At 40.8% G+C, this 21,103-nt stretch overlaps 1 protein-coding gene across 2 annotated transcripts; it reads right to left on the bottom strand.

Annotated features, from left to right (window-relative positions):
• Positions 1–1,915: 1,915 nt before the first annotated feature.
• Positions 1,916–20,892, bottom strand: cUnh5orf22 (chromosome Un C5orf22 homolog). 2 transcript variants are annotated; one of them, XM_084368507.1, is made up of 10 exons: positions 20,648–20,892; positions 14,886–15,031; positions 12,105–12,254; positions 11,058–11,191; positions 8,318–8,610; positions 6,886–6,948; positions 5,453–5,574; positions 4,918–4,984; positions 2,857–2,996; positions 1,916–2,753 (listed from the first exon to the last, which is right to left on the bottom strand). In XM_084368507.1, the coding sequence occupies exons 1-10, from the start codon at positions 20,660–20,662 to the stop codon at positions 2,597–2,599; spliced, it is 1,287 nt and encodes a 428-aa protein (XP_084224633.1). In that variant the 5' UTR covers positions 20,663–20,892; the 3' UTR covers positions 1,916–2,596. The 2 variants fall into 2 exon arrangements, with proteins under 2 accessions (XP_084224633.1, XP_084224632.1); XM_084368506.1 differs by lacking the exon at positions 20,648–20,892 and adding an exon at positions 16,142–16,485.
• Positions 20,893–21,103: the final 211 nt, after the last annotated feature.

Below are 21,103 nucleotides of genomic sequence, written 5' to 3'. Positions count from 1 at the left end.
GATGTCATTGTCCTAGGAAGACTGAGAATGTGAATATCTGAAATGTTCTTTTTAACTTAAAAGAATTGAACAATGGATATCTGTAATATGTATCCAGCTTACCTAATAATGTTGAAACAGCTCACAATAGAGGACGTCACGTGGGAGGAAAGGACGTCAAATGAAAACTACATTGAGATGTATCATAGAAACTGTAGGTTTCAGTGTGTAACGAGCTTGACCTCTACTAGGGGCACCATGGCTTTGCTGCTTAGATTCTGACCCTTCTTTTATAAATCCTTGTCTTGTATTACCTACCCAATTATTAGTATTGATGTGTTTCTAATGTTAAAATTGAAAACTCAAAAATAATTGCAAACAAACAGATTTACATAGATTACTATTTTATTTTCAACTTTATTATTTAACAGTGGCAGGCGAAGAGACTATTTCTGTTGGATGGTAATACAAGGAGAGATGTAATTATACAAGGTCAGAAGGTACATTTATTGTAATATCATTTTTGCTATATCTATCTATCTTGCTTTAGAAAATGGAGTGCTGATGATGAATTGAGGAGTCTCAGCCTGGGGAATGAAGCTGCTCTGTAGTCTGGTGGCAGATACTTCTGCATCTTTTGCTAGATGGCAGCAGGGTGACCAGACTGTGGCTGGGGGGGGAATGTAGTCTTTTAGTATCCTTTTGGCTCTGTGCAGATACCTCACTTCACCAACATCACTGATGCTCTGTAGATGGGTACAAATGATGTTCTGAGTGATTTTAATTGTCTACTGTAACCCTTCCTGTCCCGGGCCATGTGCTGGCGGTTTGCCAGTTTGTGATGTTTCCAGCCAGGATACTTGCTATTGCTCCTTTGTAAAGTTGACGTGAATCTTGCTCTGGAATTTAGCATTACATATTCCGTAGGAAGTAGAGCATTTTCTGTGCTTTTTTAACCAGGATGGTGACGTGTGATGACCGAGACAGGTGTTCAGTATAGAGTTCTCTTGGTGTCTAGGAGTGCAGTCATGGGTGTACAATGCCGTACACATCAGATTTAGTGTTAACAGACATTTTTCAAGTCAGCTTTTTGTTTTTAAATATTGCGATAAATATCATATTGTGGACTCTTTGTCATGATGATATTGTGCCATGGGTTTTTGCTATCGTTACATCCCTACCTGCCACATATCTTTAGTGCTGTTGGTGTTGAAGTCTCCAGGCTCTGCTCATGTCTCCTCTTTGCCTTCTTGATACCAGCTTTCAGTCTTGCTCTGGCGTTGTTGTATGCTACCATGTCACCTGACTGAAAGGCAGACTTTTCTGGCTCTGGGTAGAGCCCTCACCTCTCCATTCATCCAGGCCTTCTCGTTGGGGAATAATCTTACTGTCTTTGCGATCACCACGTCATCAACACATTTGGTGATATATGATGTGACTGAAGACGTATATTCCTGAAGACTGATGTTGTTATCTTGAGTGGCAGCATCTCTGAACATTTGCTAGTCTGAGCACTCAAAACAGTCCTGTAGGACTCCTCACACTTTATTAGTTTTAACTGATGGTTTGACCCTTTTTATCAACTGAGTAAGTAGGCAGAAGAAGCAGAGAAATATGATCCGAACGCCAAAGTGAGAACAGGGGAGAGCTTTGTAGCTGCCAGACATATTTGTATGCACATGGACGAGGATATTTCTTCTGAACATGCTTGTGGAATTAAGATAAAATAGTTCTGAGGTCTGTTTGATCATAGCTACAATGAAAATTCCATCCCGTTGTTTAGTCATGTTGCTGCTGATGACATCATACAATTCCTGCAGTGCATTTTTTGAGTTTGCATCTGGGGGAATGTACACAGCAACAATAAAAACACTTCTGAATTCTCTGGGCAGATAATATGTATGACATCTTAGCATCAGAAATTCGACATCTGGTGAACACTGTGCATCAACTTTTACTGCGTTTGAGTACCACTAAGGGGGCGTGTCAGCTGGTAAAAGACTGCCATGAGTTCCGTGACCTGCTGGCTCTGAACAAGGTCAGCCCATCCAGTGCAACAGCTTGATCCATGATGTTTTCCAGATCTCTAGCCCCATTCACACTGCCCTTTCAGTGCGGGAATCATGCGCCAATACTCTGCCTCGTTGTCTGTGTGAAAGTTATAGCTGCAGAGAGGGGGGACAGTTTTGCTGGAGTTCTGATCTGCCTCCGGAGGTAGTATCAGAGCTGCAGCAGAGGTAAGACAGCGTCTGTGTGAATGGAAAAGGGGAGGCGCAGACCAAGGTTGTGTCGGTCTGATGGTGTTCACAGTCTGACAACTAAACAGATCCTTCACTCATCAAATAAGAAGAGAAAGAGAAATGTCCAACACTTCAACCCACAAAGTAACATCACAAGACCAAACAATCCAGAAGGCAGATTGGGAAGTATTCGGGGGTGGAGCGTCAGGAGGTTGCATCCTGGTACATGTAGGCAAGGCTGTGCAAGCAGGAAAACTCTAATAAACCAACTTTCTCTGTCATGACACCACACACTGGGGAATTTATTGCCCTTAATTAACTATATTTACCATCAACACTGATTGGGATACATCCACATAACATGGAGAATTTCTGTTTTAAGAGGCCTGAGGTTGGCAGTCCCGAGTTTCTGTGCTGCTGTTTTCAAAGTCTTTGTGCAAATCCAGTGGTCCATACAGACTCTCCAGTACAGCCAGCACTCTGGTCTGGACTGAATCCACCTGCTCCACTGGGCAGTACTCATCTAGACTTGACCTGAAAACACATGTTAAACACATTTAACCTCTTTTTCTTAATTAAAATTTCAATTCAGAAGTTGACATCCGCAGACCTTTAACTCTGTGTTTGGTATATTTACCTTGACATAGTCACCAGTGTAGGTTTGGGCAGAGCCTTCAGAAGCAGTTGTACAGCTGAGACGAGTCTGTCGATCTCCTCATCAGTGCTGATGTGGTGAGGCAGCTCAACAGAGTCACAGGTTAACCCAGCCTGATGCACCTGACAGGACAGACGGGGGAGGAGAAGGGTTGAAAGACAGAAAATAAAAGGAGGAAAAAGAATGGAGCCAGAATGAAGGAATGATGTTTCATTTGAGATATTTTAAGCCTTTAATTGAAAAGGCACTGTGTTATCATTGAATCATGTCTGAATCTTTCATTCATATTATTTGAAGAGCTGAAGATCCTGTCCTTTTGAGTTTCATTCTGATGTTGCAACCCTTAAAGCCTTGGTCAGGCAGACGTCAACAAAATGACAGCTATGTGAACAGACAGAAATAAAAACGTCCATCTTACCAAATCACCCATGTCAATAATTACTGCACTAGTACAAGGAACTTTTAACTTTAAAGAAGAAGTCTCCATTTAATACTGATGCCTCTATATGCCCTACATAAGCAAACAAAACCTTCAGCACAAAGATCAGCTGTTTTGATATTGAATTATTATCGTTGATCTTTATGCCTGTCACCTGGTCGGATAAGTGATTGAATTAAACTATATTTAGCAGTAGGCTGAGGATGAATTGAGGGGACTCATAGCCTGAGGAAAGAAGCCGCTCTATAGTCTGGTGGTACTACACTAAAAAAAAGTCTACTTTATTTTATCGTTGTCATATTACAGTTACTAATCTTATGTAAGCCCTTTCCCCACAAATTCCACATTATTGCTGCTACGAAGGCTCGCCTTTGTTCACACTGAACCAAGCAGTGCCAGCATACAGTGTGTCATTTAGGTAGGACAGACACGATGACAGCAACTTTTCCACATATAAATTCTGTATTTTTTTTCTCATATAAGTTGTCGAAGACCGTACCTTACTGTTGTTGGGTCTTGTAACATTGCTTTGTGGGTCATTTCTCTTTTATTTGATAACTGAAGGATGTGTTAAGATGTCTGACTGTGAACAGCATCAGAGCACCTCACCGGTCCCACGCTGAGACCCCTTGATTCCACTGGGCACGTCTATGTTACCTGCTGTGTGCACTGCTGTTTTGTTCCGTCCTCCATGTGACTTCATGTCCCATGAGGAGGGTTTCAGAAGCGGAGTGTCATGCCTCCCTGATGTTGTTGGCTCAGATTGTGTTTATTTCATTACTTCTTCTTGGCTTTTTGTGCTTCTACTATAGTTGAGTTGGCTACATAGTTAAATAATTTCATTATTTGTCTCTTTTAACTGTATTTATTGTTAATATTTCCACCTTCATTGTGCTTTATATCCCGAGTCAGCACTGGGTGTTTTATTTTGAAAACTGACTGGATGCACCATGCTGTTCCTTAATCCTGTCTGGCTCAATCTGCTCCTGCACATTGACGCAGCTACGGTCCTCTTCCTGAAAATAGACACGGCACATATTCTCTGTGGAGAAGAGCGGGATGCTGCCGAAACGTGCGGTGGTGCAGCCGGTGGAAATACGAGCATTGTATAGAATGCAACATGGCCGTGATGTTTCGGTGGAATCTGGGAGTACCACACAGACATCGTCTCACCTCTGTTGAGGCTCTGTTACTACCTCCACTGGCAGAGCAGGGGCGGAACAAAACTGTCGCCCATTCCCCCTCTGTACAGATGGCGAGGCAGAATATCGGTGCAAGATTCCAGCCATAAAAAGGCATTGTAAAAGGGTCTAAAGACACAACCTCATCATCATGCTTCCTGTTTAAAAATTGTTTTAAAAATAAGTTGTATCATTCTTTTCACTTGCTTCCAAAACAAATGCACACACAAGCCAGACCAAGATCTTTTCCACAGGAGGCAGTGTGGCTCATATGCTTCTGTCTGCAGTGAAAAAACTGAAAGTTCCTTGTAGCTGCTTTAACATGGTGTAATAATTACATATTGATACTATTTATACTTTTATGGTGGTTCTGGAAGCAGTGGTAGATACAGTTACAGTACACAGGTTCAGTAACATTCTTACCATTTCATAGTCAGGGCACAGGTTTCTCGACCTCAGACTGGAAACCAGTTGGGTTAATGAAGCCATGCTTGAAAACACATATAAGGAAAAAGGGAAGAAAATGAGCTCTTACTGTACCCTGAAAAATTACAAATGTACAGTAATGGACAGAGAGCAATGGCATGGACTTTCTACTGACAGTGACATAATGCATGACTCTACACTTTAGAACATAACTGTTCGATCTATAAAGTGCTGGACTTGTCAGTGATGAGGCTAAATGACCACAATTAAGTTTCAGAAAACTCAGTTTACTGCTTAATATAGAGTAAGTAGCGTAAGCATTAATTTCCCTCCATAATCATCCCGTCACCTGCATCTCTACAATGTGTAATAAAAAGAAACTGCTAACATGCGTCGCTCAAAAAACAACACATCACATCACAGGTTGAGTACTAGACCCAATGAAGTCTAAGCTCCCCTTTAAAAAATGCACTAACTTCAATGTTCAGGCAGTGTGTTGTGTAGCTCTCTGTACTGTCACAGAGAAACTTACCCAGGGTTTCTCGCCCAGCGTGTAACCGTCTCTTCCCCATCATCCTCTAGCAGGTCAGCAAATGCTGCTTCCAGGTCTTCTAACTGATGAACACGACGATCCACACATGCATCAAGCTCCTCCTGGACACTCACACACACACACACACACACACACACACACACACACACACACACACAATCAATCAATCACACAGACCAGACACACAGACACCTTAGTTAGTTATCAAAACATACATTTACAATAAAAACCTACCACAGCTCTAAAAGGTTAAAGGAATAGTTCACTCTAGAAAGAAATTCAGCCATTATCGACTCACCCTCATGCTGATGAGAAGTCCGGTGTAGTTTCTTATTCCTCAAAGTGCAGCTGGAGACCCGCGGGGGTACCCTCCTGCAGCAAAAATCTATATAACGGCCGTCAATGGTGTCCGAGACGAAAAGGTCCATAAAACTACACAAAAACTTTGTAATATTCCTCCATACTGCTCGTCCACTGCAATCCAAGTGTCCTGAAGTGGCGACATCCAGAGTTTACTCGAAATGACGTCATTTAGTACATTTTTCTAGCTGTGAGCAACGAGCACACACAACACAAGAGGGATCTGCTGCACTAGTGATTTGAAACTTTGACACTCACAGCAGGATGTAAATACCGGTGTGTATCTATCACGAGTCTCGTTCATCTTGTCCGGCGCGGCTTCCGTAGTGCAAACGCTGTGAGGGAGACTCACGTGCCTCCAGGCAGATGTAGCATAGTGACTGTTTAGGCTAGAAAAATGTACTAAATGACGTCATTTCGAGTAAACTCTGGATGTCGCCACTTCAGGACACTTGGATTGCAGCGGACGAGCAGTATGGAGGAATATTACAAAGTTTTTCTGTAGTTTTATGGACCTTTTCATCTCGGGCACCATTGACAGTCGTTATATGGATTTTTGCTGCAGGAGGGTACCCCGCGGGTCTCCAGCTGCACTTTGAGGAATAAGAAACTACACCGGACTTCTCATCAGCATGAGGGTGAGTCGATAATGGCTGAATTTCGTTCTAGAGTGAACTATTTAATTGTAAGAGTAACTATGGATGGTTTAGGTAAAATACATGTGGAGTTTCTCCTTCAGAGGATTACACTTATATTTACAGTATATAGAATTGTTTAAAACCACTATCACAGCATCTTTGGAGGAGGAGGTTTTCAGGTAAATGGGAATGGGCACCAGAACCAAAGCTGTGGGTGTATACACGTATAAGTGCATGATGGAGTTACAGAATTTCATTCCATTATGCAGCCCTGTGTGTTATAATAGAACACAGTTCTCACATAGACATCATTTGCAGGTTCAACCACACCTGGGTCCTACCCTGTACTTGTATGGAGACTGTAAGAAGAGGGTTATAATTTTTGGTTAAACAAAAGCAAAAACAAGGTCTGACCTTATCAGCATCAGGGCTGGGTCCTTGGAAGTTGTAGAGCTCCTGAAGGATGGTGTACTCTTCCTTGACACAAAGACAACATGGAGCTGAGGTCACTTCAAGGAAACATGTTTTACTACTATGTTGCATTTAAACTACAGAGGGATCTTTATGTCGATGCACATAGTTTAAAATGCAATTCGCACATTCATCTTTCTTCAGGTTATAATTGTTCTGTTTTAAGCTAAATGGGATACATGGGTGAATGACTGGATTCATTGTGAAGTAAAAATGTGAATTTGGTAATAATTTGGTCATATTCATAAACTTTAACAATTCTTTGATAAACCTGGTACTTACTATAGGCCCAACAAGAATGATAACGCCACTTTTTAGCCTTTATGAATTACACTGCATTGTAGAGGAGGTAAAATAACAAGCATCATCAGGAGGCCATTACATTTGTGACATTTACTAAACATTCAAGATAAACTGCTTATAAATGTGTATCCAGAGCTCACACTCTGCTGTTTTAAGCTCTGTGATTCTTCAGTTTGGACAATGTATATTTCATCAAGCTCTGTTAGTTTGACAGAATCTGGTGTTGTTCATAGGTTTCCTCCACATGCACCTTTACTGTGAAACAATGCTGATTATTATAGTTCATGGGGGTGTCCTAATTCTCCAAATCCTCGATTCCATTCAATTAGCGATTTTAAGGTCACAAATCAATTCGATTCTCGAATGCTGTTAACTAAAGTGTTAATAGTTTATTTTCATCAATTAACAAAATGCAGGTATGTAGTTGATGACCTGCTTATGTTTCTCAACTGCTCATAATTGAAGATAAAGGCCTAGTTTACTCCTGTGTATACCATGATTAGATTATGTTACATTCATCTGCCTGACACAAACAAGCACAGGAATCTGGGCTTCACCGCTTCATCTTAGCATGTCTGAAGGAGGGGTACTGCCTGACCTACCCTACCACCTGAGCTACAGCACAATCATAAATAATGTCTTGTCGACCTGTCCATCTCTTTGAGAGACGTATTGTATAAGCTTCCAGTCTCTAGTCTGTTTTCTAATGTTTGTGGCAACAACCATTATGTTTCTATTTCAATACAGTTCTTTTCCCTTAAAAGCCCCATGGACTCTTTACTTTCTGGATATGATGCATTTCCTGTTGAATCAGACCAGGGATCATTCCAAACTCTGGACTCATGGTGACTTCCTGTTTTTTAGCATGTTAAAATCATCCACTGATAGAATGTGTTTCTAATCAAGAATAAGGGTAAAAAAGTATCAGTTGGCTCCATTTAAGTACGTTATTAATGACTATTTACATCAATATTGTACATTTCTTTTACAATAATGACACACACACACACACACACACACACACACACACACACAATTATGAATGAGGTGGAGGTGTATCAGTGGGACATACCTGTGTATATAACTCCTTGAAGGGGTTCTTGCATGAAAAGAAATCCAAATCAATGTCCAAGATGTACGGCTCTGTCTCACTCAGAAATGCAGATATTCTCTTAACAACATAACTCGTGGATCCGTCACCATCATCATCATCCCCCAAGTTTGTCCCGTTGCTGCTCTCTGCTGGATGCAGTGTGTCCGTGCATCTTAAGAGGGACTCGGAGCAGCTGGCTTCCCCACCCTTATCATCCTCTGTACGTGCTCTCTTGACAAACCATCTCTCTGTGTCCTCTTCTGTTTTCTTTTCTGAAATGTCACACAGAACAGCATAGCAGTGTAAGACTGAGGTTTGTCCATTACTGAACTAAGTTCAATAACTAATTTAGGAATAAACAGAATATAATCAAAGGTAGAACAAGGACTAGGAGACGATGGAAATAAATCAAATTAAAAATACCTGATAAAGAAATAAAACACAAAAATGGAAAATAATTAACTAAGCGACTTAGTTATGGAATTATACATTTAGGTAACTACCACCAATACTTGAATAATATAATGCAGTCTGACATAAATACTTTTTTCTAAAGATTAATCTGCCCTTTTGTACCTTGTTAGCAAAATGACCAAGTGCATCACACATGGTAACCTTCCTACATTCTCATCTAGAAATAGTTTGACAGAAGGAAAAATCAGTAACTGTGTATTGATAAATCCATGGTGCTGTCCATGGCGCCGAGGCAGCAGACACATTTGTAATTGTGCCTTTGTCTTGTCCAGCCTTTCTGTCAGTTTCATCTTGGATCTTAAACATTCTCTAAACTAGATTCTATAAATTCTCAATTCTATGTTATATTGTAGCCTATAGACTCTAGTAGAGTAGTGTCGCCTTCATAATCAGGGTGACAAGTAGCAATGTGTAGTCGTAGAAGAGGATCAAGACACACTTTAGAACTCCTATAACATTTCTATGATCACTGAGTTATTCAAATTTTCTATGCTGCTGAATATAAACCCCCAGACCAAACCACCTCTGTAACAAAATATTTTAGGGAAGACATGACAAAAGATATAGTTTTTGCTATAGATGTTTGGTGCAACCTGGGGGAGCAGCAGGTAATGTGACTAAAGAAACTAACCTGCACTGACCACACTGCTGCTACAATTAAATAACTCAAGGTAAAGCTTATCCATCAAAACTTTGATGTTTAAAAATAAGCATTATTAAAATGCTTTATGACAATATACAGTAAAAGAATAGGACAACACAAAACGTGTATTTAGCTTAATAGCAGTTTTATTATTTATCAAAATTACAATTGCAATTATAACATCATGGATTAGGCTAACTACTAATCCTAAACCTAACCCAATGGGACAAAGCTCCTTAATTGAAAATTAATTAATCAGTGAATGGTCACATTTTTTAATAAAAAATATTTATTTTTAAGTGGAAAAACCTTTAAGCCTCCGAAAACTTTGGTTTTCAAAGTGTCTCTTGATAACATCAGATATTAATAACTAAATAAGCAACAGTCAACAGCTCACAAGTTTTGAAAATAATATCCTTAGATTTTATTTAATAAGAGTAAAGACTCTCCTACTGTTCTTTTTGACAGATACTGTCATATGATTCATGATTGGTTTTACTTTTTTCAAAAGTTGGCAGCATTAATTCATTTGAAAGCATGCATGCACGTATGTGGATAACAATAAGGGGGCATGCTCTGCTGTCTTATTAACGTTTAGGCCCAACAGTGAGACCTAAATAACTTCATAGTTTTTTATAGGCAACATCACATTTTTTTTATTTGATTTGTCATTTGACTTTGAAGGATGTTGTGAAGAAAGTGGACAAATATGGGTTGGGCTATTCAGAATGGCTTTTGTCATGGCTCCAAGACGTAGGAATTAGTCGACTTTCCATTCATCGTCTTGCGCTTATCCAGGTCGGGTTGCAGTGGCAGCTGGCTCAATAGGGTATTCCAGATGTCCTTCTCCCAGGCAATGCTTTCTAGCTCCTCCTGGGAGATTCTGAGGCGTTCCCAGGTCAGATGAGATATACTGCATAATTCCTCCTGTGGTTTCTGGGTCTGCCACGGGGTCTCCACCCAGTTGGTCATGCCCAGAAAACCTCCAAAAGGGAGGCATCCAGGCATCCCAATGAGATGCCTGAACCACCTATGCTGGCTCATTTTGACACGAAGGAGCAACAGCTCTACTCCGAGCTCCCCATGGATGTCAAAGCTCCTCAACCTATTTCTCAACCTATTTTTAAGGCTAAGGCCTACGGAGGTAACTCAATTCGGATGCTTGTATCCGCTATCTCATTCTTTCAGTCACTACTAAAACCTCATGACCATAGGTGAGGGTTGGAACTTAAATGGACCCCTCTTCACCACAACGGTCTGCAACACTTGCAGTTCCGCAGTTTATTAGATAATTGGAGCACACTCTCCTTCTTAAAGATGGTAACCACCACCCCAGTATGCCACTCCAAAGGTACTGTCACCGACCTCCATGCAACACTAAAGAGGTGTGTCAAACAAGACAGCAATTCCATTTAGCACAGGCTTGTCTGCGAAACCAGAAGTCTGGATGCCCAGATTCCTATCCCCATCTGTCAGCCTTAATGTGGTGAAAAGGTTCTCTCCCTCTGCACAAAAACCTTCCCAGAAATTCTTCTGGGGAGGATAGTGGATAGACATCTCTGTGACTACTGTCCACCCACCCTCAGTAGCTAAAGTACACACCTGAAGGTGACCTGTGACTTGCTTTGACAGGATTGACCTTGACCACATCCAGTCTGAGAGGTTTACAGTTCTCCAGTTGCTCCTCAGAAACATACAGACCATCACTGAGAAAGTAGTTGTCTGTACTGGTCAGCCTGCAGAGAACCAGATAGAGATAGAGATAAGTGGAGTTCATGATGAACCAAAGAGGAAAAACAGGGAAAAATCTATTGCATACTTAAAGGCCCTGCACTTCCACTCAGGTGTTTTCCATTCCTCTGGCTTGTTGTGCTGGAGCTGCATGCTGAAAACCCCTACTGTATGTACCTACAAGCATGATAACGAGAACTTATCCCACCCTGCAACTACCAGCAGAATGAGGGAGATGTAAACCAAGCCAAGTGTATACGGGCCAAAACAGTCCTGAGAAGAAGTCTAATGAATGTAAAAATACCTGTTTGGAAGTGTTGGGGCTTTAATGAAGGTGTCGGTATCTAATCTATACTGGCTGCCCGATCGGTTCTACACATCGCTGAAAATGGTCCTGTTAGTCAAAGGTTACTGCAAATGTGCCTGTTAAAAGTTATTTTTGACGTAAATAACTGATCATAAAACAATCCTACAAATCCTTCAAAGCAAGATAATTCAATAGTAATTTAATAGTAATTGTTGAAAAATGAAAATATGACATTTACAATTCAATTGAGCAAGACGTTATCCAAAAAGAAAAATATGAAAAATGTAGATTTGTATAAAATGTCTTTCAAAAACCACATGAAAGATGTTAGGAGATGATGATCTACCCACAATCAGATCAGTGTCACCAGGAAACAGACGCGTTTTGTGAGAGGGAGCCAAATGTGAGAAAAATAAAGTTTTGTTTTTTGTTTTTAGATGTTTTCAACATCTAAATTAAAAATAGAAAACTCTCCAACAGATCCTCTGTGATTTATTTTTGTATTATTTTACACTATGATGTATATTTACAGTAGCTTTCATAATAAAAAACTTAAAGCAAAAGATGATTTAACAAAGAAGTATGAGGCTGTTTTAGTGTGTGTATGGTACCTGATGGTGGTGGTGGATGAGTCTCTTCCTACAGTCATCCTGTGCTCTCCCTCTCGGATTTGCTGGGCCCAGTATGGATGCAGCCATGCCACACAGGACACATGGCCAGCATACACCATGGGGATGATCCAGTTTTCTATACTCAACTCACTGAAACAAAAAATACATACAGTGATTGGTCCAACATAATGCTTGTCCCAGCAGTAAAATTATCTAAATAGTTATAGTTATCTGTAGACTGTAAAATACAGAATTCAGAAAAAGTAAATAAATCACAGAATTTAGGAAAAATTCTGCATCTCAGTCTCAGTTGTCTCAGTCTTTGCTCCCTGAAGCAACTACTCCACTTCCTGGGCACTGCTTGTGCCTGATTACTTCAGATTGATAAAATGTTCACAGATGCAAAGTGATCCAAACTTAAAGTACTTTCACCGACAACACTGTACTCAGCTAAAGTACTTCAGCACATTTGTTTAGTGTGAACTTTTTAACTGCAGTTCACTGTTTAACATGTCTTGTTGTTGCTGAACAGTTCTGGGGGGTATTCCAGAAAGCGGGTTTTGTGAAAACTCTGAGTTTGTTAACCCTGAGATGAGAGAAACTCTGAGTTTTCAGTTCCAGAAAGAGAGATAACTTAAACTCTGGGTCTGTTACCGCGGTAACTGACTCTGTGAACCTAACCTGCTCACTGGCAGGTTTACCTGAAGAAACCCTGAGTCTGACGGAGCTGTCTGACAGCGGCTGTCCTTTCCTTCTCAGTCCGATCATGTTGAAGCAGAAATAATTCACATAGTTTTACACCAGGAGGAGAATTTAGATTCATTAGATGAGCTCTCACTCCCTGACGAGGACTGAACCGAACAGTAGCTACCGCTCCTCATCAGTCCGTCATTTATATTCTCCGGCCGCACAGCGAATATCAGGCTACACGTCCTCGCTGACGTGCTCTCAGGTCTGAACCATCCTCTGCGGTTTTTTTTTGTTTTGTTTTTTTAATCACTTCGCAGGTTAATCAATGACCTTCCAGCAGCCAGAAGGAGGAGGAGCCACCGTGAGACTGTTTTTATAGGTAGGCTATTTCATTTTCAGCCGATTTAAATAAATATATATAATAAATAAATAATAATTTAATTTAAATAAATTTATAAAATAGCCTAAAATAAAATAAAATAAAACATTGAACAACATTCAACCACTTCCCCAAAGGCTAATATGAAAGAAACTGATGTTAAATTCCAAATGAAAAGACGACCGCATCTAAAACTGTCAGTGATTTTTATTACGGCCGCAGCCGTGTTACTCCCCCCCCCAGAAAATGTCTGCTTCCTGTTTTCTCCCCTGTTGCCATGGTGAATCACAGTATCGGAGCTCCATTGATGATGGCTTTTTACTAGTCGTCAGGCACGAGCTCAACTCAGAGTTTCACTTCACAGGGTAAATCAACTCAGAGTTCAGGGTTAGACTCAGAGTTTGTTGAACCTCCTTTCTGGAATACCCCCCTGCTGTGTTTAGCTCAGCTGTAAGCTGTTAGCTCCATTAGCTGCTAGCTCTCGTGCTGCACGTCTTGAAACAAACGCCGTTACGTTGTCCCCTCACTCAGGATGACAGAAAATGTAAACAGACAATGCCAAATGATAAGTTGGACTGACTACGATGGTGAGCGTTTCTCACACTGTTACCATAGGGATGTCCCTCCACAGCACTGCGTCAGCGGTAGCTATAATCACTGGCTGGCCTGTCAGCGCGAGACCAAACATTGCGAGAATTGTCCCGTGGGACCGGTCCATCTATCCTGTCAGTCACAAACGGCTAGCTGGCAGGAGCTTGCGAAATATATTGCGCTGTTTAATGGTGGAAATGCACTCCTAACTGCTACGAACACGGGGGATGCACGAGACTCATACCGGTGCCAATTACCGCTCAGAGAAGTGCACTCACCTCTGAGCATGCTGATCAGTTGTCGTTCCTGAAGAAGAACATGCATATTTGAGGTTGAATTGAAATGTTCTCAGGTTTACATAATACAAGTTACTTCAAAGCACTGAAATGATCTCAGATTTATGTAAAGCAAGCTGGTAAACTCTTACATGTTCCAGGTTTATATAACAGGAGTTGATAAGTTTGTCATACTTTAAAAAGTTGAAGCACTAAAGACAAGTTTGTTCATCTTCTAAAAAGTATTTACAGGCTGAAAAATGTGTTCTGCTGCACAACTATGCTGTTTTCTAACGGTTTGGACTTTTGCCAGTTTATGTGATGGTACAGGTGGACAATGACAAGTTGTGTTTGTAAAAGAGGCACTATACTCAGACTTCATGAACTTTTAGTTCAGTGTTTCATCTCAGTTTCTTGTCAAATTCTGGGATACTGACACCAAAGACAAAACGACAGCCTGTCTGAAGGAATTTGTGTACTAAACATAGAGAAATAACTTCAGTTATCTGAATAATTCACAGAACATACTGTCAGCAGTTTCATAAGTATGTTTTTTCTACCAAGCACTTTTAATTTGGGTGAACCAACCCTTCAGATAGCCATGCTACAGCTTTTACTGTGAAGCCGCCTCAGCTGCTTAATTAATAATGTTAACTTTGTGCAACAGCTACTCCAACAGATAAGTGACACCGTAGCCACATCCAGCTATCATCTGTTCAGATAACCCTCTGCCTGAACTAACACAAGCCACAGCTTCATGATGAGGCTTTCAGAAGACTGAAGGGAACGTTCAGAATGAGTCGGTCTTGGTAGCAACACACTGTGCTGTTACAAAACCAAACATACCTGAAGAGTTTCTCCTTGTCAAAGACGGTGTCGGCAGACATGTTGACAGGGATGAGCAGATCAGGATGGGAGTCTAAATGCACCATTTTTATGTTCTCCAGCGGGAGGTGTTTGGATGCAATGGCACGATAAATATGACACACCACCTAGGAAAGACACAGTCAAATACGCGATTTTAAGCCCTTTCACTCGTGAAATATAAAAAACATTAGAAATTACAGATTATATAAAATTATAAGACACTTCACAAGTCAATCACCAACACGTTCATCAGAAAGAGAACAAATTGCATTTTACAGTTATCTGACACATCAGACAGCCATAAAATGAGATCGTACAGAATCCATAGTAATGATACACACACAACATCCAAAATGAAGGTGTTTGGGTGAGGCTTTGTGCAGCAGTAATTGCTACTCTATTAGCACAGCTGATACAGAATGTAACACATTTAACAATCCGAGATATTGAAATTTGCCAAAGCAGAAGTTGGCAGTTTGGTAGCAGGTGATAAATCTGGGCCCAAATGACTGGAGGTTCAGTCTGTGTCATCAGTTTAACAGTCCCATCAGATGGAGGACAAAGCTGGAGTTACAGGTACAATCTGAACCCTACCTAAATCTGTGGGTCTCACCAGGCCCCTTCTGATCATTCCAGGTAGGTGTAATGATCTGGATGATACCACCTCTGTTTCCTGAGTTAGTGACTCAGAACTGGCAGATGTGATGGCAAAATGGCAACACTGCAAACAAAACAAGCCAATGTACTGTAGCCTCCAGGTCTATTGGACAGCTCAGAAAGAAAACAGTACTGTTTGTACAAGTACTGTAGCACACATTGTAATAGTATGAATAGACTGAAGGGGCCAGAGACAACTCATACTAAATGAGAGAAACTTGATCATGTCGTACGTGATGAGATAAGTTCTAGAAAGAGTTGTCCTGCCCGAGGCTTCATTCAGCGGATATCTGATCAGGGCTCACAGTCCGTGTTTGGTACAGTAACTGAAGAGCGTGCTAAGAGGCTGGTGATTGGCTAAAAGGCGAGTGACAGGCTTTGACGTGAAAATGAAATGTATCGCTGTGAAAACAATGCCACTCTACACGCCTGGCTAGTTCTATAATTATTTTTGTTTTGTCTGTTTAATCGTCAAAGGCTCATACTCATTGTTTGCACGTACAGTAAGTGGAAGCCTCCAGACGCAACAGTGGGTTGTACATCACAGCTAAATGACAGCACATCAGAGAAGGGCTTACATCATGGTGGTCCTCTACTATCCACACCGGCAGCTCCTTGTAGAACCTCTTTGGCCGAACAGAACTCATTTAAACAGAGATCTACGTGTAACTTCTTGACTCCGTATGTGAAGGTAACGTTGACGTGATTCTTAGCTTGGCTTTAGCTGACCAATGTCACGGTCTCATGCTCCCTCTCCAGCACATTTATTATCACGTTTTGTTAGAAAGTGTCTCCTTTTCTTCTTCTCCTTCTTCTTCTTCTTCTGTAGTTTAATGTTGGATCGCAAACCAACGTGTAGGGCTTGCATGCCGCCACCTACTGGCTCCGCTGCGCTGCGTGTCTGCTGCGTCCCAGCTCCGGCAGTCCGCCAGCCGAATTTAGCACATAGCAGACAGGAAGTCAGACACGAAACAACAACATGACATCCGGTTAATTTTCAAAATAAAACACTCCGTGCTGATGCCAGCACAAAAACCTCAAAAAAGAGACAAATACAAGCTCTTCTTCTAATCATTCGGTCGGGAACACTTCGTGTTGTTGTGGTGTTTATAACACATACCTATAACTGCGGTCGGGGTGATTATGTAATTATCGCGGGAACTCCTTGGTCTCATAACTCCAGCTGTTCGGCGGAGCTGCGCCGTGGCGATAGATAACTAAAACATCACTGGAGTTATGAAACAGTGTTTTGATATCAGTCTGGTCCGCTATGCGGTCAGGCCAGCCGTCACTCCGATCTCCGTGGTCAAATCAGCCACACTTAAATTTCGAGTGTACAAGTATTCTCAGGATCATGGTAAATCCGGAGAAACAGCGTATTTCCTTCCGGTTTTCAAAATAAAGGTATTAAGAACAGTAAGCTATATATCGAACCTACATTTAAAATAATGTTATATTAAAGTGTTTCATGCGCCCATGATGAATAAAAAACACTTATCATCATTTTTTTTTTTTACTGCACCAATGTGGAGAAATGCCAAAATAAAAGTATATATATATATATATATATATATATATATATATATATATATATATATATACACACACACACACATATATATATATATATATACATATATATAATTTGAATATTGCTGCATATTGTGGTCTGCACAATATTGGAATTGTGTTATGTATGACTGGGAAGATGAGACTTTTCATTCCTATATTTTCAATGTGTGATTAAGTTAGGGCCCATAGTACTTAATTCATGTAATTAAGGTTATTTTTAAATATTTTTTAAAGTTTAACTTTGGTTTTCAAAATGACCCATTGTGAACCTCAACAATAAAAACAGCTTGACGACATTCAGAGGATATATGGCTTTCTCAAATATGTTAAAATACTTAAATACTACCTTAAAAAAAGTGTTATTACATAAATCTCTGAATGCAAAAGGTTTTTGATATCAAATCACAGCCGTAGTTTTTTATGGGCTGTTCTTCAGTGTCTTCGTGTGTTATTGTGATTTATAAGCTCTGAGGTGTACAAAATTGGTATATTAGCTAATCTGTGTAACAAATGGGCTCAACCCAAAAAGTACTGCAACAACTTATTAAACATAGTTGAGACATAATTTGACTAATATTCATATACTTTCATCCTAATGTTCTAAACCATAACACTCTCAAATAAACAAATTTGAATCAGCTCCCCGAAGCACACTATTTATCACAGGTATTTATACTGTTGATCTCTTAAAAGGAATTCCTCCAGCCATCTATCTCTGGAGAAGCAGGAGGGTTTCCTCACCTTCCAGTTCATTAAAATCATACGCTTTGTTGAGAGGCACGCAAGGGCAACCACTCTTTGGTGTTTATTACTTTGGATATTCTGGACACGGGCCCCGAGCAGGCATTTTTAGGGGAAAGCTGAAAGTCAACTTCGATGATCCCTGAAAGGAAATGTGCCACCTCTCTCCATAGGGGCTCAATGACTGGGCAGTGCCATAGCATATGGAGGAGCGTTCCCTCTTCTCCACATCCACGCCAACATTGAGCTGATAGGCTCTGGTCCTTCTTTTTTAGTCTGACCAAAGTTAGATATGCCCTATGCATTATCTTCATTTGTATTAATCTATATCTTACGCATTTGCTTGTATTAATTGAGTTCCTCCACAAGCCATCCCATTCAGAAGATGACAAGTTAATTCCCAGATCTTGCTGCCACTGCAATTGGGTCGGGGTATTGCAATTGGGGGAGGAAAGGGATAAAAGCCTATAAAGTTTGGATACCACTCCTCTCCCATGGGCGATAGCCTCCAACTTCTCATCCAACTCCTTGTGGCAACCGATGGCACTGCCCAACATTGATAATCTGTTTAAGTTGGCTTTAAGTTGTAGGTATGTCAAGAAAGAGCTGCTACTCAGTCCAAAATTTGCCTTGAGCGCAGTTAGTGGAAGCATTGAACCATCCCTCAGCACTTGGCTAAGCCTATGTATATTCAGACTCTGCCATGCTTTGTCAGATAATGGATTCCCACCTGTTGATAATAAGGGATTGTTCCATAGGGGACACGAGGGGAGGGAAATTCCACTGGTGCCTAGGTTACTATGTGTCTTTTTCACAATGTTGCATGTAAATTTAATGATTAGATTCTCTAATTTAGATGGAAATTTGGGGCAATACCATAGTGAAGATAAAGAAATGGACCTGTTGTTTTCCATAATTAACTCCCTCTCAAGCCAATCCCAGGTACCTCTGGTTGAGATATCATTGTAGCCCCAAGAGAGTGGAAATCTCGCATTGTATGACAGATAATACAGAAATACATCTGGGACACCTAACCCACCTTGGGATCTCAATTTGGAGAGCTTTTTACGGTTTATTTTTGGTTTCTTATCTTTCCTTAAGAAGCTAGTGAATAAAGCCTCAATCTCTTTAAACCAGCCCTGTGGAAATTGCAATGGGAGGGAAGCAATGATGTAAATTAATCTCGGTAGAATATTAGTAGAATATTACTTCTAGAATATTACTTCTGCTCTGTCCCATAGTGACAGTGGGAGAGTCGTCCATCTTTTGATGTCTTCACAAATCGTTCTTAGAAGGGGAGAACCATTAAGATCAAAAATTTTCGAAAACTGGCGATCTGATGGTTATTCCTAAATACCTCATTCCTTCTGGTCTCCACACAAAAGGGGTGGTTTTCAGGTCCGCTGAGAAGGTTTTAGAGTTCAACGGAATTGCTTCACTCTTACTCCAATTAATTTGGTATCCTGAAAACAAGCCAAACGATTAAATTAATTCCAAAACTTTCGGTATTGAATTCGGAATGAATTGGGTTTGATAAGGTCAATAAAATGTCGTCTGCATACATATTTAACTTAAAATTGTGGCCACCTATCCTTATGCCAGTTATATTGGCATGCTCACGAATGGCGCATGCTAGTGGTTCCAGATCTAGGACAAATATTAAAGGGCTTAAGGGGCAGCCCTGTCTTGTGCCACGGTAGAGATGAAAAGGCTTAGAGATCAGACCATTGACCTTGACTGCGGCAACAGGGCTATTATACAGGGCCTTGAACCCCTGCACAGCAGATGGTCCAAAACCATATCTTGACAATATCTGGAACAAATATGGCCATTCTAATATATCGAAAGCTTTTTCCGTGTCCAGCAATATCGCTACCGCTGGACACTGGAGAGAGCTAGCTTTTAACATGACTTGAAGCAATCTTCTCATGTTGTTGGCTGAGAGTCTGCCTGGTATAAATCCTACCTGGTCTATATGAACCAGGGAGGTGATGACTTTTTCTAGACAGAGAGCCAGAACTTTTGCGAATACTTTATAGTCATTATTCAATAGACTTAAAGAGTGAAAATTTCCCATTTCTAAATGGTCTTTTCCTGATTTGGGAAGAAGTGAAATTGTAGCCGTGCGCATTGTCGCTGGCATTGACTTATTTCAATAATGTTATTATAAAGTTGAGTCAGGACTGGAGACAGGCTGTTCTGGAACCGTTTATAAAATTCTATGGTGTATCCATCTCCCCCAGGGGATTTGCCATTGGCAAGCTTTTTAATTGCAGCCTGATATAATTTGGAGTAGTACTCTTTAAAAAGCGGAGCTTATTAAAGCCTGTTCTGAAATAATATTTCCACTGCTGTCCCTTATTGCTGGAATTGACTGTTTGTTCTCCTGCTGCTTAAGCTGATAGGCGAGCATTTTACCTGCTTTGTCGCCACGTTTGAATAATATGTATACCTCCGTTCTTGTGGATTTACCAAATGCCACACATCAGTCAGTGCCAGTGAGCTCCTCATCTCGCTAAAAGCTGCTGCTGATGCTCTATCTGATGGTAGGGGCTCAAACAGTCAACACTGGCATCACTGACCAGGTTGAAGTCGCCACCTGTTACGGCCTCCAAACAATTAAATAAAGTAACAGTGGCTCAAATTGGAGACCTCAACATAAAAGAAGGACACCAGAAAATAGAACATTTTCACAGGTTTTATTAACCAACTGTTCCCACAATAAACATTCTTTATGAAACCATAGCAGAACTACAATATAAATACTTTACCGAGTGAGAAATCATCAAACCAGAAGGAACCTGGAGATGCCAGCCAACTCAGCAAAATGGAGGGGGGAACCAGGCCACCCCCTATAGGGACGTCGAAGCTGGCCCCCCTCCCTGCCTAACAAAACCAAATTATAAACTAAAAACTAAGCAAAAAGAAGGACTGCCAGCCATCTCCAGGCCAAAATAAAATAACTAAGTTAAAGATTGCTGAAAGAAAAAGGTGATTAACAAATCATACTGTTGGACTAAGGTGTTGCTGGGTCTGTGTCTTCTAGAGCAACTGGCTGGCTTATACAGCAGGCTGGTAATTGGGCTGTAACGATCTTGATCTGCTGCAGGTGTGTCAGCCTGAGTGTGCCAGCCTGATGAGAAAGGAGAAACATGGGTGTTTAGGCACAGCACAGTGATGTCTGAGTGAGTGAGTGAGGGATGTCATGGCCACGCACAACACCCCCA

Source organism: Pagrus pagrus (genome assembly GCF_965226575.1).
Source record: "Pagrus pagrus genome assembly, chromosome: 12".
NCBI classification, from domain to species: Eukaryota; Metazoa; Chordata; class Actinopteri; order Spariformes; family Sparidae; genus Pagrus; species Pagrus pagrus.
This window is presented reverse-complemented; position numbering and strand designations above follow the sequence as displayed.